This window comes from Pempheris klunzingeri, chromosome 15, assembly GCF_042242105.1.
Source record: "Pempheris klunzingeri isolate RE-2024b chromosome 15, fPemKlu1.hap1, whole genome shotgun sequence".
NCBI lineage: Eukaryota > Metazoa > Chordata > Actinopteri > Acropomatiformes > Pempheridae > Pempheris > Pempheris klunzingeri.
In genome coordinates, this window is record NC_092026.1 from 15316314 (window position 1) to 15335217 (window position 18904).

At 44.2% G+C, this 18904-nt stretch overlaps 1 protein-coding gene across 1 annotated transcript; it reads left to right on the plus strand.

Annotated features, from left to right (window-relative positions):
- Nucleotides 1-27: 27 nt before the first annotated feature.
- Nucleotides 28-14876, plus strand: LOC139213871 (E3 ubiquitin-protein ligase MARCHF6-like). The gene is made up of 26 exons (XM_070844546.1): nucleotides 28-265; nucleotides 1411-1507; nucleotides 1931-2004; nucleotides 2156-2299; nucleotides 2642-2714; nucleotides 2862-3042; nucleotides 4111-4354; nucleotides 4684-4745; nucleotides 5105-5137; nucleotides 5695-5746; nucleotides 5901-5959; nucleotides 6080-6160; nucleotides 6455-6523; nucleotides 6680-6754; nucleotides 6932-7066; nucleotides 7172-7291; nucleotides 8146-8246; nucleotides 8395-8532; nucleotides 8689-8884; nucleotides 9012-9081; nucleotides 9196-9377; nucleotides 9486-9620; nucleotides 10229-10318; nucleotides 10414-10546; nucleotides 11163-11298; nucleotides 12547-14876. Exons 1-26 carry the CDS (start codon nucleotides 247-249, stop codon nucleotides 12623-12625), a joined length of 2778 nt encoding a protein of 925 aa, XP_070700647.1. The 5' UTR covers nucleotides 28-246; the 3' UTR covers nucleotides 12626-14876.
- The last annotated feature ends 4028 nt before the right edge of the window (nucleotides 14877-18904 follow it).

Consider the following 18904-nt stretch of genomic DNA (forward strand, 5'->3'; position numbering starts at 1 on the left):
TGCCATCTAGTGGCGAAAGTCGTGAAGTCGCATGTGTGAGTGTCCTGAGCGCTCGCTCAACAACTATGAAGTGAACAGACTTCATTTAACGCTAGTTTGGAAACGTCCGGCCACGTCACAGATGATCGGAGCTTGAAGTGAACACTAACCTGAGATGTTTACATGCAGATAGCTGGTGGTCATCGCCTTTACTCTGAGTAGCCTGACCACTGTGGAGCAGCGGGGCTGCTTTAGCAGCCAGTCAAGATGGACACCGCCGAGGAAGGTAGCTAATGTGGAAAACTTGGTCACCCCAGTTGCTGGCGCTTACCGGTGAAATTGGTCACACTTACAACTTCTGTGTCCTATTCTAACTCTTTCCTGACTGACTGCCGGTGGCAGTAACCTATTCAACGTTTGCTTGAACTCTGTCAGAGGTTCATAAGGAAAAAACCGCTAGCCAATTAGCGTTAGCTGGCTAGCTAACTAGCATTAGCTTACAGCCGTTAGCTATCAGCTGTTAATAATAAAACCAGCAGCGTGAGGTTTCTGTGGTTTGCCTTCATAGGCGAAAACTCTACGGCAACCACAAGTGGGTTGTGGTGATAGAAATCTTAGAAGACGGCCATTTTCACATCTAAGTCATTCTGGCTACTTATGTGGTTACAAACTAGCAAAAAGGGAATGCAGCTGTTCTCATAACATTACTCACAGTGTGGTAACTAGCTAACGTCACGTTGACTCCCCGGTCAGCTCTGCCAGGTGACCAGGCTCCTTTACTACGTTACACTGATTAACCCAAAGGCAAACTATCGTGAACACGACGGTAACATCTGCAACATACTCTCTGATCTTGTAATTGTTGCATTCATGGACAACTGCACTGTGAGTACAGTTACATTTCCCCACATGAGTCCAGTCAGTGGAAAAGCACTGTGGGCATCCTAACCGGTGTTGTGCTCCTCCATCCAGGGCTAATTATAGTGCTTTTATTTTGGTCCAACCAGTGACACAGCTAATCTAGGGATTACAGTTCGCCCTACTCTCACTATATGACCTATTCTGTTTAATAAGTACGGCAGCCGCTCATCACTGCCAAAGAAACCCCGACAGGGTCATGTGGGGAGGGGGGGTCCTGAGGGAGGGGTATTTACACTGATGAAGCAATTCAAGGTGATGCTAACGTTTCTGTCCTCATCACGTTGCAGTTTGATATGATTGGAGGTGTAGAGCAGAGTTTCAAGCTTTAAGACCACTGATGTTCTGCAGAAATCATTTAGCTTTACACCTAAGGTGTGCCATGAGTTTGCACCTCTATCCACTTCACCAACAGATCAGTGATTTACCTAGATCTAAAGCGCCATGTTAATTAAAATGCAGTTGGACCTCATGGTGTGGTAAATATGTGACTGTGTGCCTGCTGCCCAGCAGACATCTGTCGGGTGTGCCGGTCAGAGGGGACCCAGGACAAGCCGCTCTACCACCCCTGTGTCTGCACTGGCAGCATCAAGTTTATCCACCAGGAATGGTACGTTCAATGACCCAGTTATTAAAATGTAAAAAAAACTATGTATGGTTCTGTAGTTTTCTCTTTCCTTTCCTTTCCATTTCATAAAGTTTATCTGAAAGGCTAAAGGCATGGTGCTATCTGTCTGCATTTTCAGTCAGTTAATAGCTTTGCTTTCGCAGACGTTGCTGAAGTGTGGGAGAATAATTCTCTGGGGAAAGTTAGGCAGTATAACAAAGAGATCACTGCACAGGAATGTACCTGAATATAGTTTGTAAGTAATTACACACCCGATAAGCAGTTTTAACAAAAATTGACAAAAACTGAAAGGAAAATATTCCTGGGGGAGGGAGCGTGAGGAATATCCCTCGTCAGAAGAGTGCAAATGTAAAGTTTCCACATGATAAAAAGTGCACTCACTCGGCGTCCTTTCTGTTTTCACAGCTTGCTGCAGTGGTTGAAACACAGCAGAAAAGAATACTGTGAATTATGCAAACACAGATTTGCATTTACACCAAGTAAGTTGTTTATTTGTCAGTAAATTGCATCAGTACAATAAAATGCATTAATTTGTTATCTTGTCCCCTAAGGGCCTAATTATGACCGTTTCCCTCCCTTCCACCATCCTCGCTCTCTCACTTTTACCTCCCTTGTGGCTCCTGCGCTCAGTCTACTCTCCAGACATGCCGTCTCGCTTGCCTGTCCAGGACATCTTCGCAGGGCTGGTCACCAGTATCGGAACAGCCATTAGATACTGGTTCCACTACACACTGGTGGCCTTTGCCTGGCTAGGCGTGGTGCCTCTCACAGCATGTAAGTCGCAGTAGTCAGTAGTACAAACAAAATGAAAGGAGATCTCATCAGCAATTGTCATATAGTTTCAGCATGTGGTGTGCTAGATGCTAAAACTAGATGTAGCAAGACCGGATAGCAAAATAATGAACTTTTGACCGTAGCAATGTGTGCACAGGCTCAGGTACTATGATCATTTATACTGTAAATACATGTCTTTATCAGCATGAACTGCAATACAATTCAAATGAAAGTGAATAATTCTGAGCATAGTTTTAGTTTAGTTTGAAGGTCACACCAGTTGTCACTTTAAGAAATCATTGTCAGATTGTTGGGTTTTTTTTCCATTTGCTTGTCTAACAGGTCGTATCTACAAGTGTTTATTTACCGGCTCTGTGAGCTCTCTCCTTACGCTGCCATTAGATATGCTTTCAACGTAAGTCTGAATTACTCTCCGTCCTTGGCTTCCCCTCCTTCACTCTCTCATTGTCAAGCTCCTGCACATTGTCTATGTGTTCTCCATATTCTCTTCACTGGAGTCCCATGAAGATGCCGAAGATAATATTTCATGTCTTCCCCGCAGACAAAACCTGCTTGCAGACTGCCTCCAGGGCTGTTTTGTGGTCACTTGCACGCTGTGCGCCTTCATCAGTCTGGTGTGGCTCAGAGAGCAGATTGTCCATGGTGGTGCCCCTCAGTGGTTAGAGCAGAATCAGCCCCCTTTAGTTCCTAATCCGCCTAATGGCCCTGCACAAGCTAATGAGGTGAGATCACTTTATGTTCCCAACTAGCATCTGTTTTCTGCCCACACTTAGAGACATGCTTGCATTCACACGGATTCAGGCTGATGGACACACAATACCTTGCGGACGGCACAGGAAAAGCAAACTAATAGTCCGACTGCATGGCAGGAAGATAATTGTGCATACATGCATGACAATATGATGCTGTGGTGATGTCATTTTGTTTGCAAAGAATGGAATAAGATATACTGTATGAAATAAAATGATTGTATGCATTGCATAATTAGATTGTTAGAATTATGCTTTATTGCATGTGTTCTCCCCGTGTGAGGAGCTACATCACATCCAGTTGTAGATTCTGTCGTGCAAAAAGTTGAAATATTTTAACTTTGGATGGCAGTGGTATCTACCGTCACCGTTGTTGGTATTTTCTGCTGCCCTCACCGAATTCTACCATCTTGCTAAAATGACATCAGGTTTGCTTGAATCCATGTGAGTGCAGCAGTGGCCAGTACTGAACAGTGTTTGCTTCCCGATATAACCAACCACTAATGCACTCTGACATAGTTGGCAGAATGACAGTGGAGTTTGGGGAGTACGTAAGACATTTATTCTTAGTTTTGATATGGTTCGTTTTCAATTAGATCGTGTTTGTTTGATTAAGTTTGATTCAAATACATTATTTTGATTCAGTGAAAAATAATTCATGCAAGATTAACTTTCTCCCACACGTTTCTCCCAGTTCTCAGAGGGAACGTCCGGACACGCTTCTGATAAAGAATGTGCTTGCCAAGCTAGCCCAGTCCTCAGCTGTTGTTGTTGCTAATGAGCAATACAGTTCAGGTCTGAAATATCTTAGCTACATGTGACAAAGAAGTTGGCGATGAAAATTTTTCCCCCATGTTGTAAGTTTGGGGAATGTTGGTCCAAAAATTGTCTAGCTGTCCTTCGTAACTGCCAAATCCAGAACTATGAGTTTAGTTTACAAGCATATAAGAGCTCAGACATTACCTCAACTGTGTGCAGCCTGTGCTGTGGGTGAGGAAGTGTAAGGTGTCTTTTTTTTTTTCTTATTTCATGGATGTACAGGTTCCAGGTGGTAACGTTGGTGCCAACGCCCAGGCGGCAGCAGACGGCGCGGCAGCCCAGCACCCCGCAGACCCCGATCCAGACGGGCTGGCACCGGCCAACCCACATGAGGCTGGAAACCACGGGGGCGAGGCTGAACTCGATGATGAGGAAGAAGATGACGATGGAGAAGAAGACGAAGAGGAGGACGACGACGAGGAAGTTAGGGAAGCGGATGCTGTTGATGCCAATAATGGAGGGCAAGGTCAGTTCGATGCACTATAAATTAGTTGTTTTCAAGCCCACAACTCTGCTGTGGACTGGAAGTGACACTCTTCTCTGTTGGTAAAGAAAGCTATTAAACTCTGGTATGAAATTAGAGAAATGGTATGTGGTTATGTAGCCAGTTTAATCAGACAATATGGACATAAATGCTTAAAGATTGCTTTGAAGACTGAGAACATGTATAGCTCTGTGTGGACTGGTGTTTGCATTCCTCTAAAGGAATAAAACCTAATTGGTAACGCAGCCACAGAAGCATATTTTCCATGCACACCGTCGGTTGTTTCAGTTGTTTCTGATCATCCTTTGCAGAGGATCTGAACTGGAACGCCTTGGAGTGGGACCGTGCTGCAGAGGAGCTGACCTGGGAAAGGGTGTGCATCTGTTTTTTATCCCTCCGTCTCCTTAAAGTGGTGTGGTGCTGGCTAGGACACAGTGCTAACAAAGCAAAGTGTAAGCAGGATAGCAGTTAGCTGGCAGATGAATTTCGGCTAAAAGCTCCTCTGACAGGAAATATCCATCTTGCTGTAGCGTGCTTAAACAGCACTCTGGATTGCTGCTTCTTCCAGGGAAACTGTGTGCAGAGTCTAGTGTGGGGTCAAGAAATGTCGTCTTCGTTGTATTAGTAGTAGCAGTAATAGTAGCATCACTTAGCAAAACTGCTAGTATTACCATGTGCGTATTTATGTATCATGAAGGTTCAGTGTGACATTGCTGTCTGTGTGTGTCCCAGATGCTGGGGCTGGATGGTTCCCTTGTTTTCTTGGTAAGTGCACACATCGTCTTCCTACGTTTACACACACACACACACACACACACACACACACACACACATATATATATTATTTTTTTTTCAACCCAGCATATTTCACATATTGCAAACGGGCCCACGATACCTCTGCACTCCCAACCTCCCTTGCAGAGATTCAGGGAAATGAGGATTTGCGCAAAACAACCTATATTGGGCCAAGCTGCACAAGCCTCAGAGAGCTTTCCAAATAAACACACTATTTTTTCCACGAATCATTTCAAACCCACGTCTCTGAGGCCGGCCCAAAGTAAACAGAGAAAGTGGCACCTCGGAGCAGCCCCTTTTGGATAACTGCATGCAGAGAGATGATGCAGTTTGCCCCGATGTACACTGTTTTGAGAGTCCTCATTTTTGCACGTTTATGGGACGTAAGCCAGGCTCAAATATTAAAATATTATATACTGGAATTTCCCTTGAACAACAGTAATAGAATTGAATGTTAATATGATGCGTACACATACCTCACATGTCTGCAGCCAGAAATTGTTTAACACTGTGTGTGTCCTCTCTAGGAGCACGTGTTCTGGGTGGTGTCTCTCAACACGCTCTTCATCTTGGTCTTTGGTAAGTTAAGCCTGCAGAGTAGTCATGATGTACTGTACACACAGCCTCTGAGAGTCCACCAAGCATTTGGTGTAATATAACAGGGGCATATTCTTTTACTTGAGCAGGTTGTCAGTGATATAAGACAGGACTTAACCTCTGTCTTCCTCTGCAGCTTTTTGCCCGTATCACATCGGCCATTTCTCAGTGGTTGGACTGGGCTTTGAAGACTATGTAAGTGCACAGCAACACATGGGGGGGGGGACGCTTCTACAGTTTGAATTCCTTATTGATTTTTGGGTTTGTCGTGCACTGATGGAATTCATTTAATGATGGTTTTATATCTGGTTTCAGGTCAAAGCTTCACACTTTGACGGCCTCATCACCACCATACTGGGGTACATCCTCCTGGCAGGAGCTCTCATAGTCTGCCATGTATCCTCTGTATACAACAATATATGTGCAATATCTATCCCAAATCAAGGCCATCGCTTTTTGCAAAGGACCTTAAGTGACTCACATTTAGTTCCTCCTCTTTACTTACACGTGTTAGTAAAAATGTTAATAGTCCAGTCACACAGGAACCCAAAAGGTCAGGTCAGTGGTCTATTTGGCTCCAAGAGTTTGTCTGAAATGTCTTCATGAGAAATACTCAGTTTTAATGCTAAAACTACTGGCTGACCGTTTATGTCACATTTTGGTGTTAGTCTTTAACTGCTCCTCCCTCAGGCGTTGGCTTCGTTAGTGAAGTTCCAGCGGTCCAGGCGGCTCTTGGGTGTCTGCTACATTGTTGTCAAGGTAAGTTAGAGACGAATGACTGGAATGTTTCCAAAAATCTATTTTGTCATCCAACCTTGCAAAGCTCTCAGTTGAAACAGTAATTACCTAAATTGTGATTGAAAAATCAAATGATGAAAACAGAAATTAAATTGCCTTTTTTTATTTATGTCGCAGGTGTCCCTGCTGGTTGTCATGGAGATAGGCTTGTTCCCACTGATTTGTGGATGGTGGCTCGACATTTGCTCACTGGTAAGACAATCATGCAGAGTGAAGTCAGTTAGTCACATACTAGCCCTTGATGACTAACCAAACAGTCTGAATGCAATCACGATGATCCTGTGAATACAAATTTGATCGAGAAAGAAACTGAAAATATAACTGGACCAATTCTAATCCAATCAATAAAACGTCCTTTTGTTCCTGCAGGAGATGTTTGATGCGACTCTGAAAGACAGAGAGCAGAGTTTTGACTCAGCCCCTGGTACCACCATGTTCCTCCACTGGCTGGTCGGCATGGTCTACGTCTTCTACTTTGCCTCCTTCATCCTTCTGCTCAGAGAGGTAAGTGGACTTAACCCAGTCACAGTTATGCATTGTGACTTAAAAACTCTCAAACTATCCATGGCTTTTAAGATCTTAACCTTCCGCATGTTTGTGCTGTTGAAGGTGCTCCGGCCTGGTGTGCTGTGGTTCCTGAGGAACCTGAACGATCCAGACTTTAACCCAGTCCAAGAGATGATCCACCTGCCCATATACAGACACCTGCGGAGGTTTATACTCTCTGTGGTCAGTCAAGCGTCCTCCTTCACTGTACCAACCATCGGTGGCACCACGGTGCCCAACTTTCTGTTTACTGTGATGCTTAACAAGCCCTTATTCAAAACTAAGGGGGACTGCGCTTTTTCCATTTTAACTCCAATGCTATGGAATTTCCTCCCCCTCTCTATCAGGTCAGCTGGGTCAGTTCTAGTTTTTAAAAAACTCACTTATACAGGCTGACATTTGTATAACCTTTTCCTTTACTCCTATTGGGTTTTATTTGTCCTGCAATTTTGTGTTGTTTTTATTTTTGTTTCTTTTTTATGTTGTATTTTAATTTCTGTTGCTGCTGCTCATTTATGTATTCTATTTCATTTATTACGATCCGTGAAGCACTGTGCTGCTGTTGTTTTGAAAAGTGCAACATATTAATTCATAGCAATATGTCGCAGTCATATCAAGTCAAGCGCATTATGTGGTGTGACACAAAATCGGGGATTGTAAAAACAGTATGAATAGATGTAAGCACATTTCAGAAGGAGAGACCAATAGAAAGTGTGGAACGATGTTAATTGAGGTTGATGTGATGGATTTCCAATAAACATTGGGCCATGAAGATAGGAGATGGGTAAAGTCCTCTATAGTCATGGCAATCGTAGGTCTGAAAGACAGAAGTGATATATGTAAAGAATATCCTCTGAGGGCTGATTGGCTGGAGGAGCACTGACCAGACTTTATTGGAAAGGGATTTTGACAGTGTGGGAAAGCAGCCTGATGCTCAATATCACTTTCTGTATTTCTGTGTGATTGTGCAGGGATACTTAACATGTCTGCTAACATATTTATTTGTTGTTCTTTTCTCTGTGTGTGTGTGTGTCTAGGTGGTGTTTGGCTCCATAGTTCTGCTGATGCTTTGGCTTCCTATCAGAATCATTAAACTGCTCTTCCCAACTTTCCTTCCCTACAACGTCATGCTTTACAGGTAAAGACGACAACACTAAATTATCATTTAGCTTTCAGTAGCTGTTCTCTACTCATGGAAATGACTTGGTGTTTCCAGCCTAGTCTACACTGACAGTAGAATATGAGCAGAATGCAAACTGAGTTTGGTTTATGTCGTTTCTCTGCAGCGATGCCCCGGTCAGCGAGCTATCGTTGGAGCTGCTGTTGCTTCAGGTTGTTCTGCCGGCACTGCTGGAGCAGGGTCATACTCGCCAGTGGCTCAAACGGCTTGTCCACGCCTGGACATTCACAGCTGGATACATGCTGTAGGCTACAGACATACTCACACACACACCCCAACTTTGGATGTAAAATAGTTCAATGGCTTAAAAGATCAAGTGTAACATAGTGGCTTTATAAGACAGGACCACACAGTTCATGTTGTGTGGCGCACTAATTACTCACCAATGTTTCTGCCACAGTGACCTCCACTCCTACCTGCTGGGGGACCACGAAGACGATGACAACCAACCAAACAACAACCCAGCCGGTCGCCACAACAACAACAGGATCCCTGGCCTGGGGGAGGGCCTTCACGCTGCCCATCAGGCCATTCTGCAGCAGGGCGGCCCAGTGGGTTTCCAGTCGTACCACCGGCCCAATAACTTCCCTCTCAAGGTGAGTTATGGTTATTCACATCATGCATTCACATCTTCTTTGAGTGCTGCTGCCTGTGCGGCTATCAATGTCTCCTGCACAACTGATTTTTTTTTTGTCCTTTGCTTTTATGTTTTTGCTTGCGAAGATCATTCTGCTGGTTGTCTTTATGTGTGTGACTCTGTTACTGGCTAGTCTGATCTGCCTCACACTGCCTGGTAAGTTGTGGCAAGCGTCCTTTGCACCTTACTTTTCCTCCGTTCTGTTGCCAGTCATTCTTTACACCTCCATGTTCACCTGTCCTCACCCCCCCCACCCCCCCTCTCTCTCAGTGTGTGCGGGTCGCTGGCTGATGTCTTTCTGGATGGGCAATGCCATGGTTCATGAGCTGTACACAGCAGCCAGCGGTCTGTACGTCTGCTGGCTGTCCATTCGAGCCGCCACCGTGCTGCTGTCCTGGATGCCACAGGGACGGAACATCATCCTGCTGAAAGTCCACGAGTGGACACTCATGGTAATTGTGTTCCTAGCCAAAGGCAAATACAGTGCTGTTCCGTATTACATTGCAAATGATTTTAATGTGCGTGTGGGTGGTGCGGATGCCATGTCCCGGTGAGAACAGATCCTAAAGACGATTGTGGTGGCTGTGCTGTTAGCGGGGGTGATCCCTCTGCTGTTGGGTCTGCTGTTTGAGCTGGTCGTCGTTGCTCCTCTCAGAGTCCCTCTGGACCAGACGCCTCTCTTCTACCCCTGGCAGGTAGGACTGTGGAGTTTGTACGTCTGCGAATATAAAATCCCACACACCATTAGATTGTATCCACCTGAGAAATCACAGATTATTTATTTACATCGGTCAGATGTGAGTGGACTGTTCTGGTGTGGACAGTGGGGCTGGAGATCTGACCTCAGTACACCTTTAAGTGTCAGTTAAATGTTGAAAACTCAAACATCAAAATGTCAGGTCAGATCTTGTTTACTGAGCGCATATTTCCTGACTGGAATATGTATTTTCACACTTTTAGACCAGTCATTTTCTCGCTGTTGCTTAGACATGACATTTAACATTTGAGAACTTTGACTATCATCTCATTAAATGACAAAAACCTTGATGGAAAAACCTGTTTATTTCTCAAAGTAGGGTCTGGAAAAATAGTTTTGGTACCTATACCGAAACTGGGATCTAATGGCACTGGTATCAGAACATTTCAAACTACACCAGCTGGCATTCAGTGTCCAGCTCAAGGACACAAAAACAGGTTTTGTAGGCACTTGGCCTTGGCACTGAGCAGATGCTAAAATCTTGAGACAAACCTTCATTGTGTCTTGGTTGTAAAAAAAAGTTGTTGTTGTTTGTCTGTGTGGCAGGACTGGGCCCTGGGCGTGCTCCATGCCAAAATCATTGCTGCCATCACACTGATGGGCCCTCAGTGGTGGCTCAAAACCGTCATCGAGCAGGTCAGGCCCCGTCCTTCGAGCTTCGTTAAAGGAAAATGGGATCACGCCCATTTAAATGCGTTGTAAACACAGTATCTTCCCTCTGTCTCCTGTAGGTGTACGCTAACGGCATCCGAAACATTGACCTCCATTTCATCGTGCGAGGGCTGGCCGCCCCCGTCATCTGCGTCCTGCTGCTGTCTCTCTGTGTGCCCTACACCATCTCTAAAGGCATTACACCACTGCTGGGTGAGCACGGATCTTCTGCTACCTGATTTAAGACAAATAGAGGAATTCTGGGAAGTTCTGTGATTATTAATTATCAAATGAATGTAAAATAGCCTAATTTAGTGGGAATTGGCAATCAGGACTTTGCTTCACTTTCTGACAATAATAAAATCGACAACCCTACAAGTGGATGCGCGAGACAGCACAGCTAAAAGGAAGCTTAACTTTATTTGGGCTTTGTGTTGTTTTGGGTACTGACTAAATTACAAATTGTAGCAGATACGGTTGAGGCACAGAGGCAGCGGACGCGCTCAGACACCATCAGGCCACAGCACAGGCAGATCCTACTAATTTGGACGGGGGGCTCATTTTTATGCAAAGCCCACCCAAGGCACCAATTTTATTTTATTTTATTTTATTGTTTTTGATGTTGCCTCGGACAACACTTGCATTTCAACACCTAATCAATTTAGAGTTCCCAGCCCTCGTGGTAATCCGGATTTTAGCCGCTGCAATTGATGTTTCTTTTTTATGTTTCCTAGAGATGCGATATAATAGGCGCACACAGTCATTAAGAGAAGATTCTGCCCCAGTGTTTATTTTGCCCTCTCTCTCCTCCCCCTTCCTCCCTTTCTAGGTGTGCAGCCAGAGATGCAGATACTGGTGGAGAGGAGGATCTATCCGTTCCTGCTGATGGTGGTCATGCTGTTGGCCATCCTGTCCTTCCAGATACGACAGTTCAAACGCCTCTACGAACACATCAAGAACGACAAGTCAGTAGACCCAAAACCATGTGGAGTGTGAACCAGCAAATAGGGGCACAGACACTCAGTGTGAATCCCCCTGGTCCTCAGACTGCCATATAATTAGCTGGAAACAGCTTTGTTTCTATGATATGATTAGCTGTTAATAGGCTTGGGTGGTATCGTGGTACAACAGGGTATTTTAAAATCCCGACAGTATGATGTTCAATACTGTCCGAAGTACAGACGCCCCTCTGTTTATTAGGATGATGCGGAGATGCTGATGTAATGTAGTTCACAGCATGTGCCAGCAGAGGCCAGTCTCTACGGGTGGAACAGGCAGCCGAGCTGAGAAAGATGGCAACGAGAGTAGAGGGGATATAGGACTAGTAAAAAAAAAAAAAAAACAGAAATGCCTCGGCGGGGACTGCGTCTGTGAGTGCAGGCTTAAGCGTCGTCCTCAGGAGTCTGTGCAGCTACTACGTAGACTCCTGCAGGCAGCATTCTCCCATGCATGTGTGGAATGTAAGCGGAGCCACATGCTAATGACATTAAAATCACCATATACTGTTTACCCCAGTGGAGTGGCAGAAAGGTATGAAAAAAATGGATACTGCCTAAGCCAAGCGGTTAGTACTGTTTGTCACAGTAAGGGTTTACAATTTCTGTCACCCAACTCTAGTGGGGGGGGGGGGGCTATGGCAAGAGGGGTGAAAGATCTTTGCCCATTTAGTGCTATACAACAAAAAGATCCAGAGAGCACTCTGTAGTGTGGGGTCTTATTACATGAAGAGAACTTACTGTACAACTGATGTGAGAATAAAAGACCCAACAGTGGAGTGATCCGTAAAGAAATGTTCAATCTTACCAATGAGATGTATTCATATGTTAAAGCTGGAGTGCTGGACTTTTACACATAAATAAATGCCTGTTACATCCGGGCCCTGACTGAACCAGCTCACACAGTGCAGGTTAAGACTGCGTTGTGTCTGTGGTCACATTCCTGCACTGGTAGCGATGCATTTCACATCAACTAACAATGATTGGTTTGCCAGAGCTGAAGAGGGGAGCAACTGTAGAGACTGATGGGCTACAGCAACTAGGAATAAAAAAAAAAAAAAAAGCATCCAAGAAAAGTACCAGATAAAAAAAAAAAAGAATCTCTGAGTTCAGTGGAGGGATTGCTATCAAAAAAAAAGGTGAGGACGTTCATGTAATCATTCTCACTGCCACAAATGTGATTTGTAAACAACTGTGTCGTGCCTGTCTCTCCCCCAGATACCTGGTTGGACAGCGTCTGGTGAACTACGAGCGTAAGACGGGCAGGAGCACGTCCTCGCACAGCGCCTCCTCCTAGACCCGACGCTGCTCTGGCATCAGTGGAGCTGACTCACTCTGCCCAGCACTGAGAGCTACCGGCTCCCACGGTGAAACCCTTTTTTGTGTTTTCTCCGTGCTCGGCTGTCAAATGTCAACTTCAAACACGGCCTCTAAAACTGCTGCAGCATAGTCACGTTATTCACCAACACCTACGGCTGTCACAGGCTGGGAGACAAAGGCGTTGAGGAGCGAAGATGAAATTGCCTCCAAGCTCCTCGCAGAATCTCAGAAATTCTGAACAACGTTGCTAATCAATCAGCAGGAGTTGTTGACTGTACCTCCTGGTACCTCCAGTGTCCGTTTTCATCGTCAACGCAGCTGACATTTTAAGTTGTAATTAGGTTTGTTTGTTTTTTCGTTTTTTTTTTTTTTTTAAAGGTTTGAGCTGCAGTCGGGTCAGTTGAGCATAGCTTTTACCTCAGATTGTGCTTCCCTTTGAATGTTAGTTGTGAAATGCTGTCTAGGTCACACTGACTGTCTCTTAATGGGATGTTTTTGACATGTCAGAGCTGCGGAGGAGATCTTGGACTATAGCAGGTACGCCTCTGTGGATCTGTTCCGGTTGTTGATTCGTCTCAAATGACATACCTCATCAAATTGAGGCTGTCAGCTCTAAGGAGGGACAAACATGATGTAGCAGTGTTACAGTATTGGGTTTTTTTATTTTAGATGTTTTTATTAGATGTGTTTCCGTTGGTTTTTTAGTGTAACATTTCTGGTGTGAGCTGTTAGATAGTCCTCCGAGGATTCCCTTGAAGAAAAGGTGTAGACAAAGAAAGAAAAAGAAAAAGGACGTTGCAGACAATCCGGACACAGCCCAGGACCTGTTTTTTTTTTTTTTTTTTGTAAGATGTTCCCCTGCAAATTTTAGAAACAGTCTGGGTTGTGTGGAGCCTCCCTGAGCAAATCCATCTGCAGCAGGAGGAGAGCTCATTACCATGGGGGAAGTCACACAGCACACAGAGAGTGAGGCTTCAACTAAGACAATTTAAACTGGAAAAACAGCCCCGATAACATTTCAGAAATGTGCCTGTGTTACACCCTTAGACTGACACTGGTTTTATAGGAATATTTATTCTGAAAGAATAACAAAAATAATGTGAGCCAGTTGGCCCTTAGTGGCTTGTGGTGCTGCTAATTAGCTGTGGAGAGTCTTTTTTTCGTGTCAGTGTTCTGTTAACAGTTAGGAGACAACGGCTGAAAACAACCACACAAACAAACGAAACACTGATTTTCACCGGGGGAAGAACGTGACTCGCGTGAACTGTTGTGACAGAACCGTAATGAAAAGCAGTGTATTTCTCGCAAACTAGAGTCAACTCATCTCAGTCACGGCATGGTAGTGTCTGAAGTATGGAAAATAAAGGAGGTTGGAGGAGGTTGATGGAGGTGCCAAGCTGCCACGTTTTATATTCGGGTTTCCTACCATTTCATCGCTCTGTACTGTGACGTCGCTCTGACTGCTCATTGTTTTCCTGCTGAGCTGAATCTCGCAGATCACAGCGCATCCCGTCTTCAAGTAAGTTACTTATGACGGCGCAACAGTTGCCTACCTAAATGTTCGTCACTTTAGATGGATTGTTGTTGTGAGTTAGAATTCAAAATCTTAGCGGTTAGATTAGCATACTCCTAATGAATGATGGAAGGATTTCTGCCACCTCTGAGTCCGACTTCTCCCTGTACACATACAATTAAAACAAAGTCACACTTTTATTTACACACAGATTTTTGTCATTTTTCACAGCTTTGCTACCACGATTTCCTTTTTACACAGTGGGCTGCTTTTGATTGGGTCGGTTCCTAGCAATCGGCTTTCATATTATTCAGTCTCCGTCAGCGAAGACATTCCTTATGTCTGATGCTGCAGCCCAAACTAGTAACTGACCGGTGCAGCCAAGTCCTGCTCCTTTCCCCCGAAGGTACGAGTCAGATAGAACTGGTCATTAGTTCTGATCTTAGTGGAGGTGTTGTTTGTCTTGGCCGAGGCTGAGACGTCTTCGCTTTTAGTCCCTAGCAGGGGATCAAAGGTAATAGAATACTGGTTCCTACACTTCCCATCATACAACTGGTACACACCCATGTCTTTCAAATTCCCCACATTCGGAGCTACACAAGACATTATAGAACGGTGAACTTTACTGGTGAAATGAGTGGAGTGCAGAAGGGGGGCACTCCATTCAAGTCTTCAAGCAAAGGGAGCAAGGAAAGAAAAGTTTAAAAAAAAAAAACTGCCATCGCACTGCATCTACGCTGACTTGACTGGATTTCAAAAATATTGTGTGCACAGAAAGCATTTTTACCTCGACACACACATCCCAGCGGTGCTCATGTTTCTTCACATAATTCAAATCCCCTACAAAGACTGGTGTTACACACCGGTACTTACGCCTTCCACTCTGGTTACGGTAGCGAGGCAAAAGATTTCAGCCCATCAGTTACCATGGTTATTGTGTGGGCAATGAGTGCCATGTCCACCAGTCTGAACCGGTCTGTCAGAAGGCAAACCTGGTTCGCTGTGGTTTAGTCAGTAAACGGGGAGTGCAGTGCTGAAGAGGGACTGAAAAGATTCCAGCACTGCTCCCCTCCTTTAATCCTCCACTGACTACCTTCTGACTCCATCTGGGAGCTGCCTTGGTAGTTGCACCTTCACTCTCACTTTGATCTGCTTGTCAGTTTAATACTAGGTGAGTTTGAGGAGTTTCAGATTTTGTTTCAACTTTCCCACGTAGTTAATGTATCCAACAGTGAACCTGATCATCCTCTAAGAACTACCTAAAGAGAATTTGGGGAAACGTGTTTTCCACGTAGGTGCTGTTCTATGCTTGCGGAGTCTCCTTTTAAAACAGGGCGGCTCTCTCTGTCACACTGGTGTATCTGTCCCTGGCGGGAGCAGTCCAGGTGCTCACACTGATGAGCCACAGCTGACTAAAAAAATAGATCCTTTAAAGCCAGCTCTGTACTTTACCTCTTCACAGCTGGTGCTCCGATTTAACTGAGGGCTGACGTTGGCACCGCTGATGGAAGAATCAGGATTAGCTCTCTGAGCTGGCACAGACGTTAAGGGAGTCATGTTTCAGCATCCCTCACGTCTCCAGAGGTCTGCCTCATATTCTGAGAGAAAACAGCCGACTGAACCGATTCAGCAGGAGCACTCCACGGCAAAGCACGCTGTCCACAGCAATCGTAATCAGAAATATGTGCTTTAAAATCAACAGGGTCATACAACACAGAACACCTATGCGTGAAATGGTTTGAGTTTCTGAACACAGCAAAAGTACAGAAACCACAAAGTAACATACAGAAACAAGAGGCTGCACATAAAAAAAACACCTTTCACAAATTTACAATTTAAAGGGACGGTTCGACACTTTGTGAATATGTACATTCACTCTCTTGCTGTGGGTTAGATGATGCAACACTACATTTTAAAGGTAGAGATTGTTAGCTTAGCTTAGCATAAAGACTGGAAACCGAGGGAAACTGCTAGCATGGCTCCGTTGAAATTAAATAAACTTGTCCTGCCAGCACCAGCACCTCTAAAGCTCGGTAATGAACACGTTCTATCTTGCTTGTTTTCTATGTGCGAAGAGTGAATTGTAAAAAAAAGGACTATTTCTGGTTGGGGGCAACACACTGGGATTATTCTTCTGTTTCCTCGCCTCTGGTGGTCAAACTATCGCTTTAAGCTTCCAAACATTTCAGTTTCTACAACCACTTCTAGTCCCAATAGCAGTCTTGGCAGAGGGGTGTGAAGTCAGTGTCCAGGTGCTGAGAGATGTTTTGCATTCATTTCATTTTCTTTTTTGTAGGGGGGGGGGGGGGGGTAAATGGTCGATTAGGAATTAAACTTTTTTTTTTTTTTTCCATGCAAATGTTTTAATGTGTTGCACTTTATACCACAGTTTGCAATCATTTCAGAATCCATTGTAACACAGTCAGCATAGAAGGGCGCGTGCTTCAGATGTCAGTATTTCACTGTGGTGACTCTGCACAATGGGTTTTACTTAAAGGATGAATTTAAGTTTTGCATCTGTTTTTGACACTGTGTTTGTGCTAGAAGTGTTTCAGTAGGGGTTTGGTAAATATAAACTGCTTTTCTATTGATATTGGATTGTGAATTACATTAACTTTAGTGCTGACAGCTGTAGTTGCTGTGTGGAATGCTTACATTATATAAATATATATATATATACTGTATATGATGCTATAAAGTGACCTTTTGGTGTCTTCTTGAACCGAGCGGGACACTTTAAGTTTTGGTCTTGAATTTCAATTTCTAGAAGCAGATGATCTCTATTTTTATATGTGCAGAAATGGCAGTGGCATGTACTGTAACAAAGTTCTATACTTTAAAGCTCTATTGTTGGTTCAGTAACATGAAACAATAATAAATAGTTGTAAATGATGTGTCGGAGTGCGCAGGTTCTTCACACTGCAGTGATCCTCAAACAAATGTTGAGGTGTTAGTCAGCGGCCAGATGATTGGAACGATACAGAAGGGGAAAGTAAATGCAACACATGCAAATCATGTTCTCTTGTGATATTGATCTTTGTCTTTTTCTCCTTATGAATTACTGGGTAATTAGCCCCCCCACAGGCATCTAAAGGTAAATGGTTCTTCACATAATGCAACCTGTGATGAGGGCTGTAACAAATGGACATTGTTTTTTGGGGTCACAAGCCAAAAACAGTGGCAACAACTAGCCCTAGACTAGAGGAATATGTGTGTCTGCATTTCAAAACAAATGAAATCAGCTGTTTCTATCAGAAGAATGTCTCCACTGGCCCTGTTTTTGTTGTTTTTTTTACAGAATGGGAATTATGTGCCGGTTGACTTTCTGTTTTGTACAGGTTTTGTCAACTTAAGGGCTCCATTGGTCATTTCTTCTGAGAAGAAATGACTGAAAATGTACATGACAGCCAGTCAGAGCCCCCACGGACAGGACGCCCCTCTGTGCAGATTATGGTCAAGATCATGTGACACACACATTGGCCAGAAAAAAAAAAAAAAACCCATACACAATCGTTTCTGAGCGATGCAAGCGCCCAAAATTGGATTATCAGAGTTTCAAGTTTCAAAGAGCTGCATCAGTGAGTGATTTCATTCCATTCATGTGTGCGTTGAGGGGGAGGGGGAGGGGGGGGCAGCAGAGGACCAGCAGCTTCAGCTACAGGAAACCTTGCATGTGTGAAATCACTCGTGCTCTCACCTCCCTCACATGCTCTGCAGGCCCAGAAAAAACAAACCGGAGGAAGCCTGAAAATCCCAGTTTGTCTATGATGGGCAGCTTTTCATCCCGCCTTCCAGTGAGGTGGCACACTCTGGTTTCTAGACAAACACATGGTGCAAACTAGCTCTTTTCCCTTCACTTGTGGCCCCCGTGTGCATTGTGAGATGTTCATACAACCTGTTCTGTGGTGACAGGATGGTAACCCCCTACCCCTACGCACCTCGCTGGCTTGTGAGTCAGCTCCTGCTGTCAGTAAAATGACAAAACTGCTGCATTTTTCAGCTCTGTCTCCCATCCATCTATTGAACATGTAAACCTCATGATAAACAAACTGTAGCTTGTCACTGCGTTCCTCTGACTCCAGTACAAACACTCTGTTTTGATTGACTTTCTATCTCATTTGCTTTTCAGTTTAGCTTTTGCTTTGCAGATTTGATGAGAACCTGACTCTTCTGTATATTTATTGGACTGTAATAAAGTATGAGACCACAACGCAGGCAGTTAATCAAAATATCAGCCATTCAATATGAATATGTGTCAAAGTTAATTTATTAGAATTCAACATCAGCAGTTAATAAGAGGGCAGCTCTGATTTGGGACAATGTCTGGTCTTCTTGGAAACAGGATGTGAGGTTATTTGAGATGAATCCAATTACCTATCTGCTAATGCAGAAGTCTTAACAGTTTTGGAAAGCCACAGTAGAGATTAAGAGCGTATGCAGCTGAAACAAGATTTCTACTGTCAGGTTAAATCAGATTTTTCCAACCTGTGCTTCATTTTTCATGAGCACAATGGGATCAACCTTTTCATGGCGATCAAATCATGGGACTAAGTGCCTGTGATTTGTCCCTCCTTAAGGAGCTCTGAAGAGATTAGTACTGTGTCATCAAGAGTTTGAAGTCTTTTTCTTCTCTATTGTGAAACCAGACTTCAGGCAAAAACACAAATGTAAAACCCTGTATTTTCTCCATATTTTCTACGTTGCACAAGGAATTTCAGACGTTGTTCAAAGAGAACTTGCAGT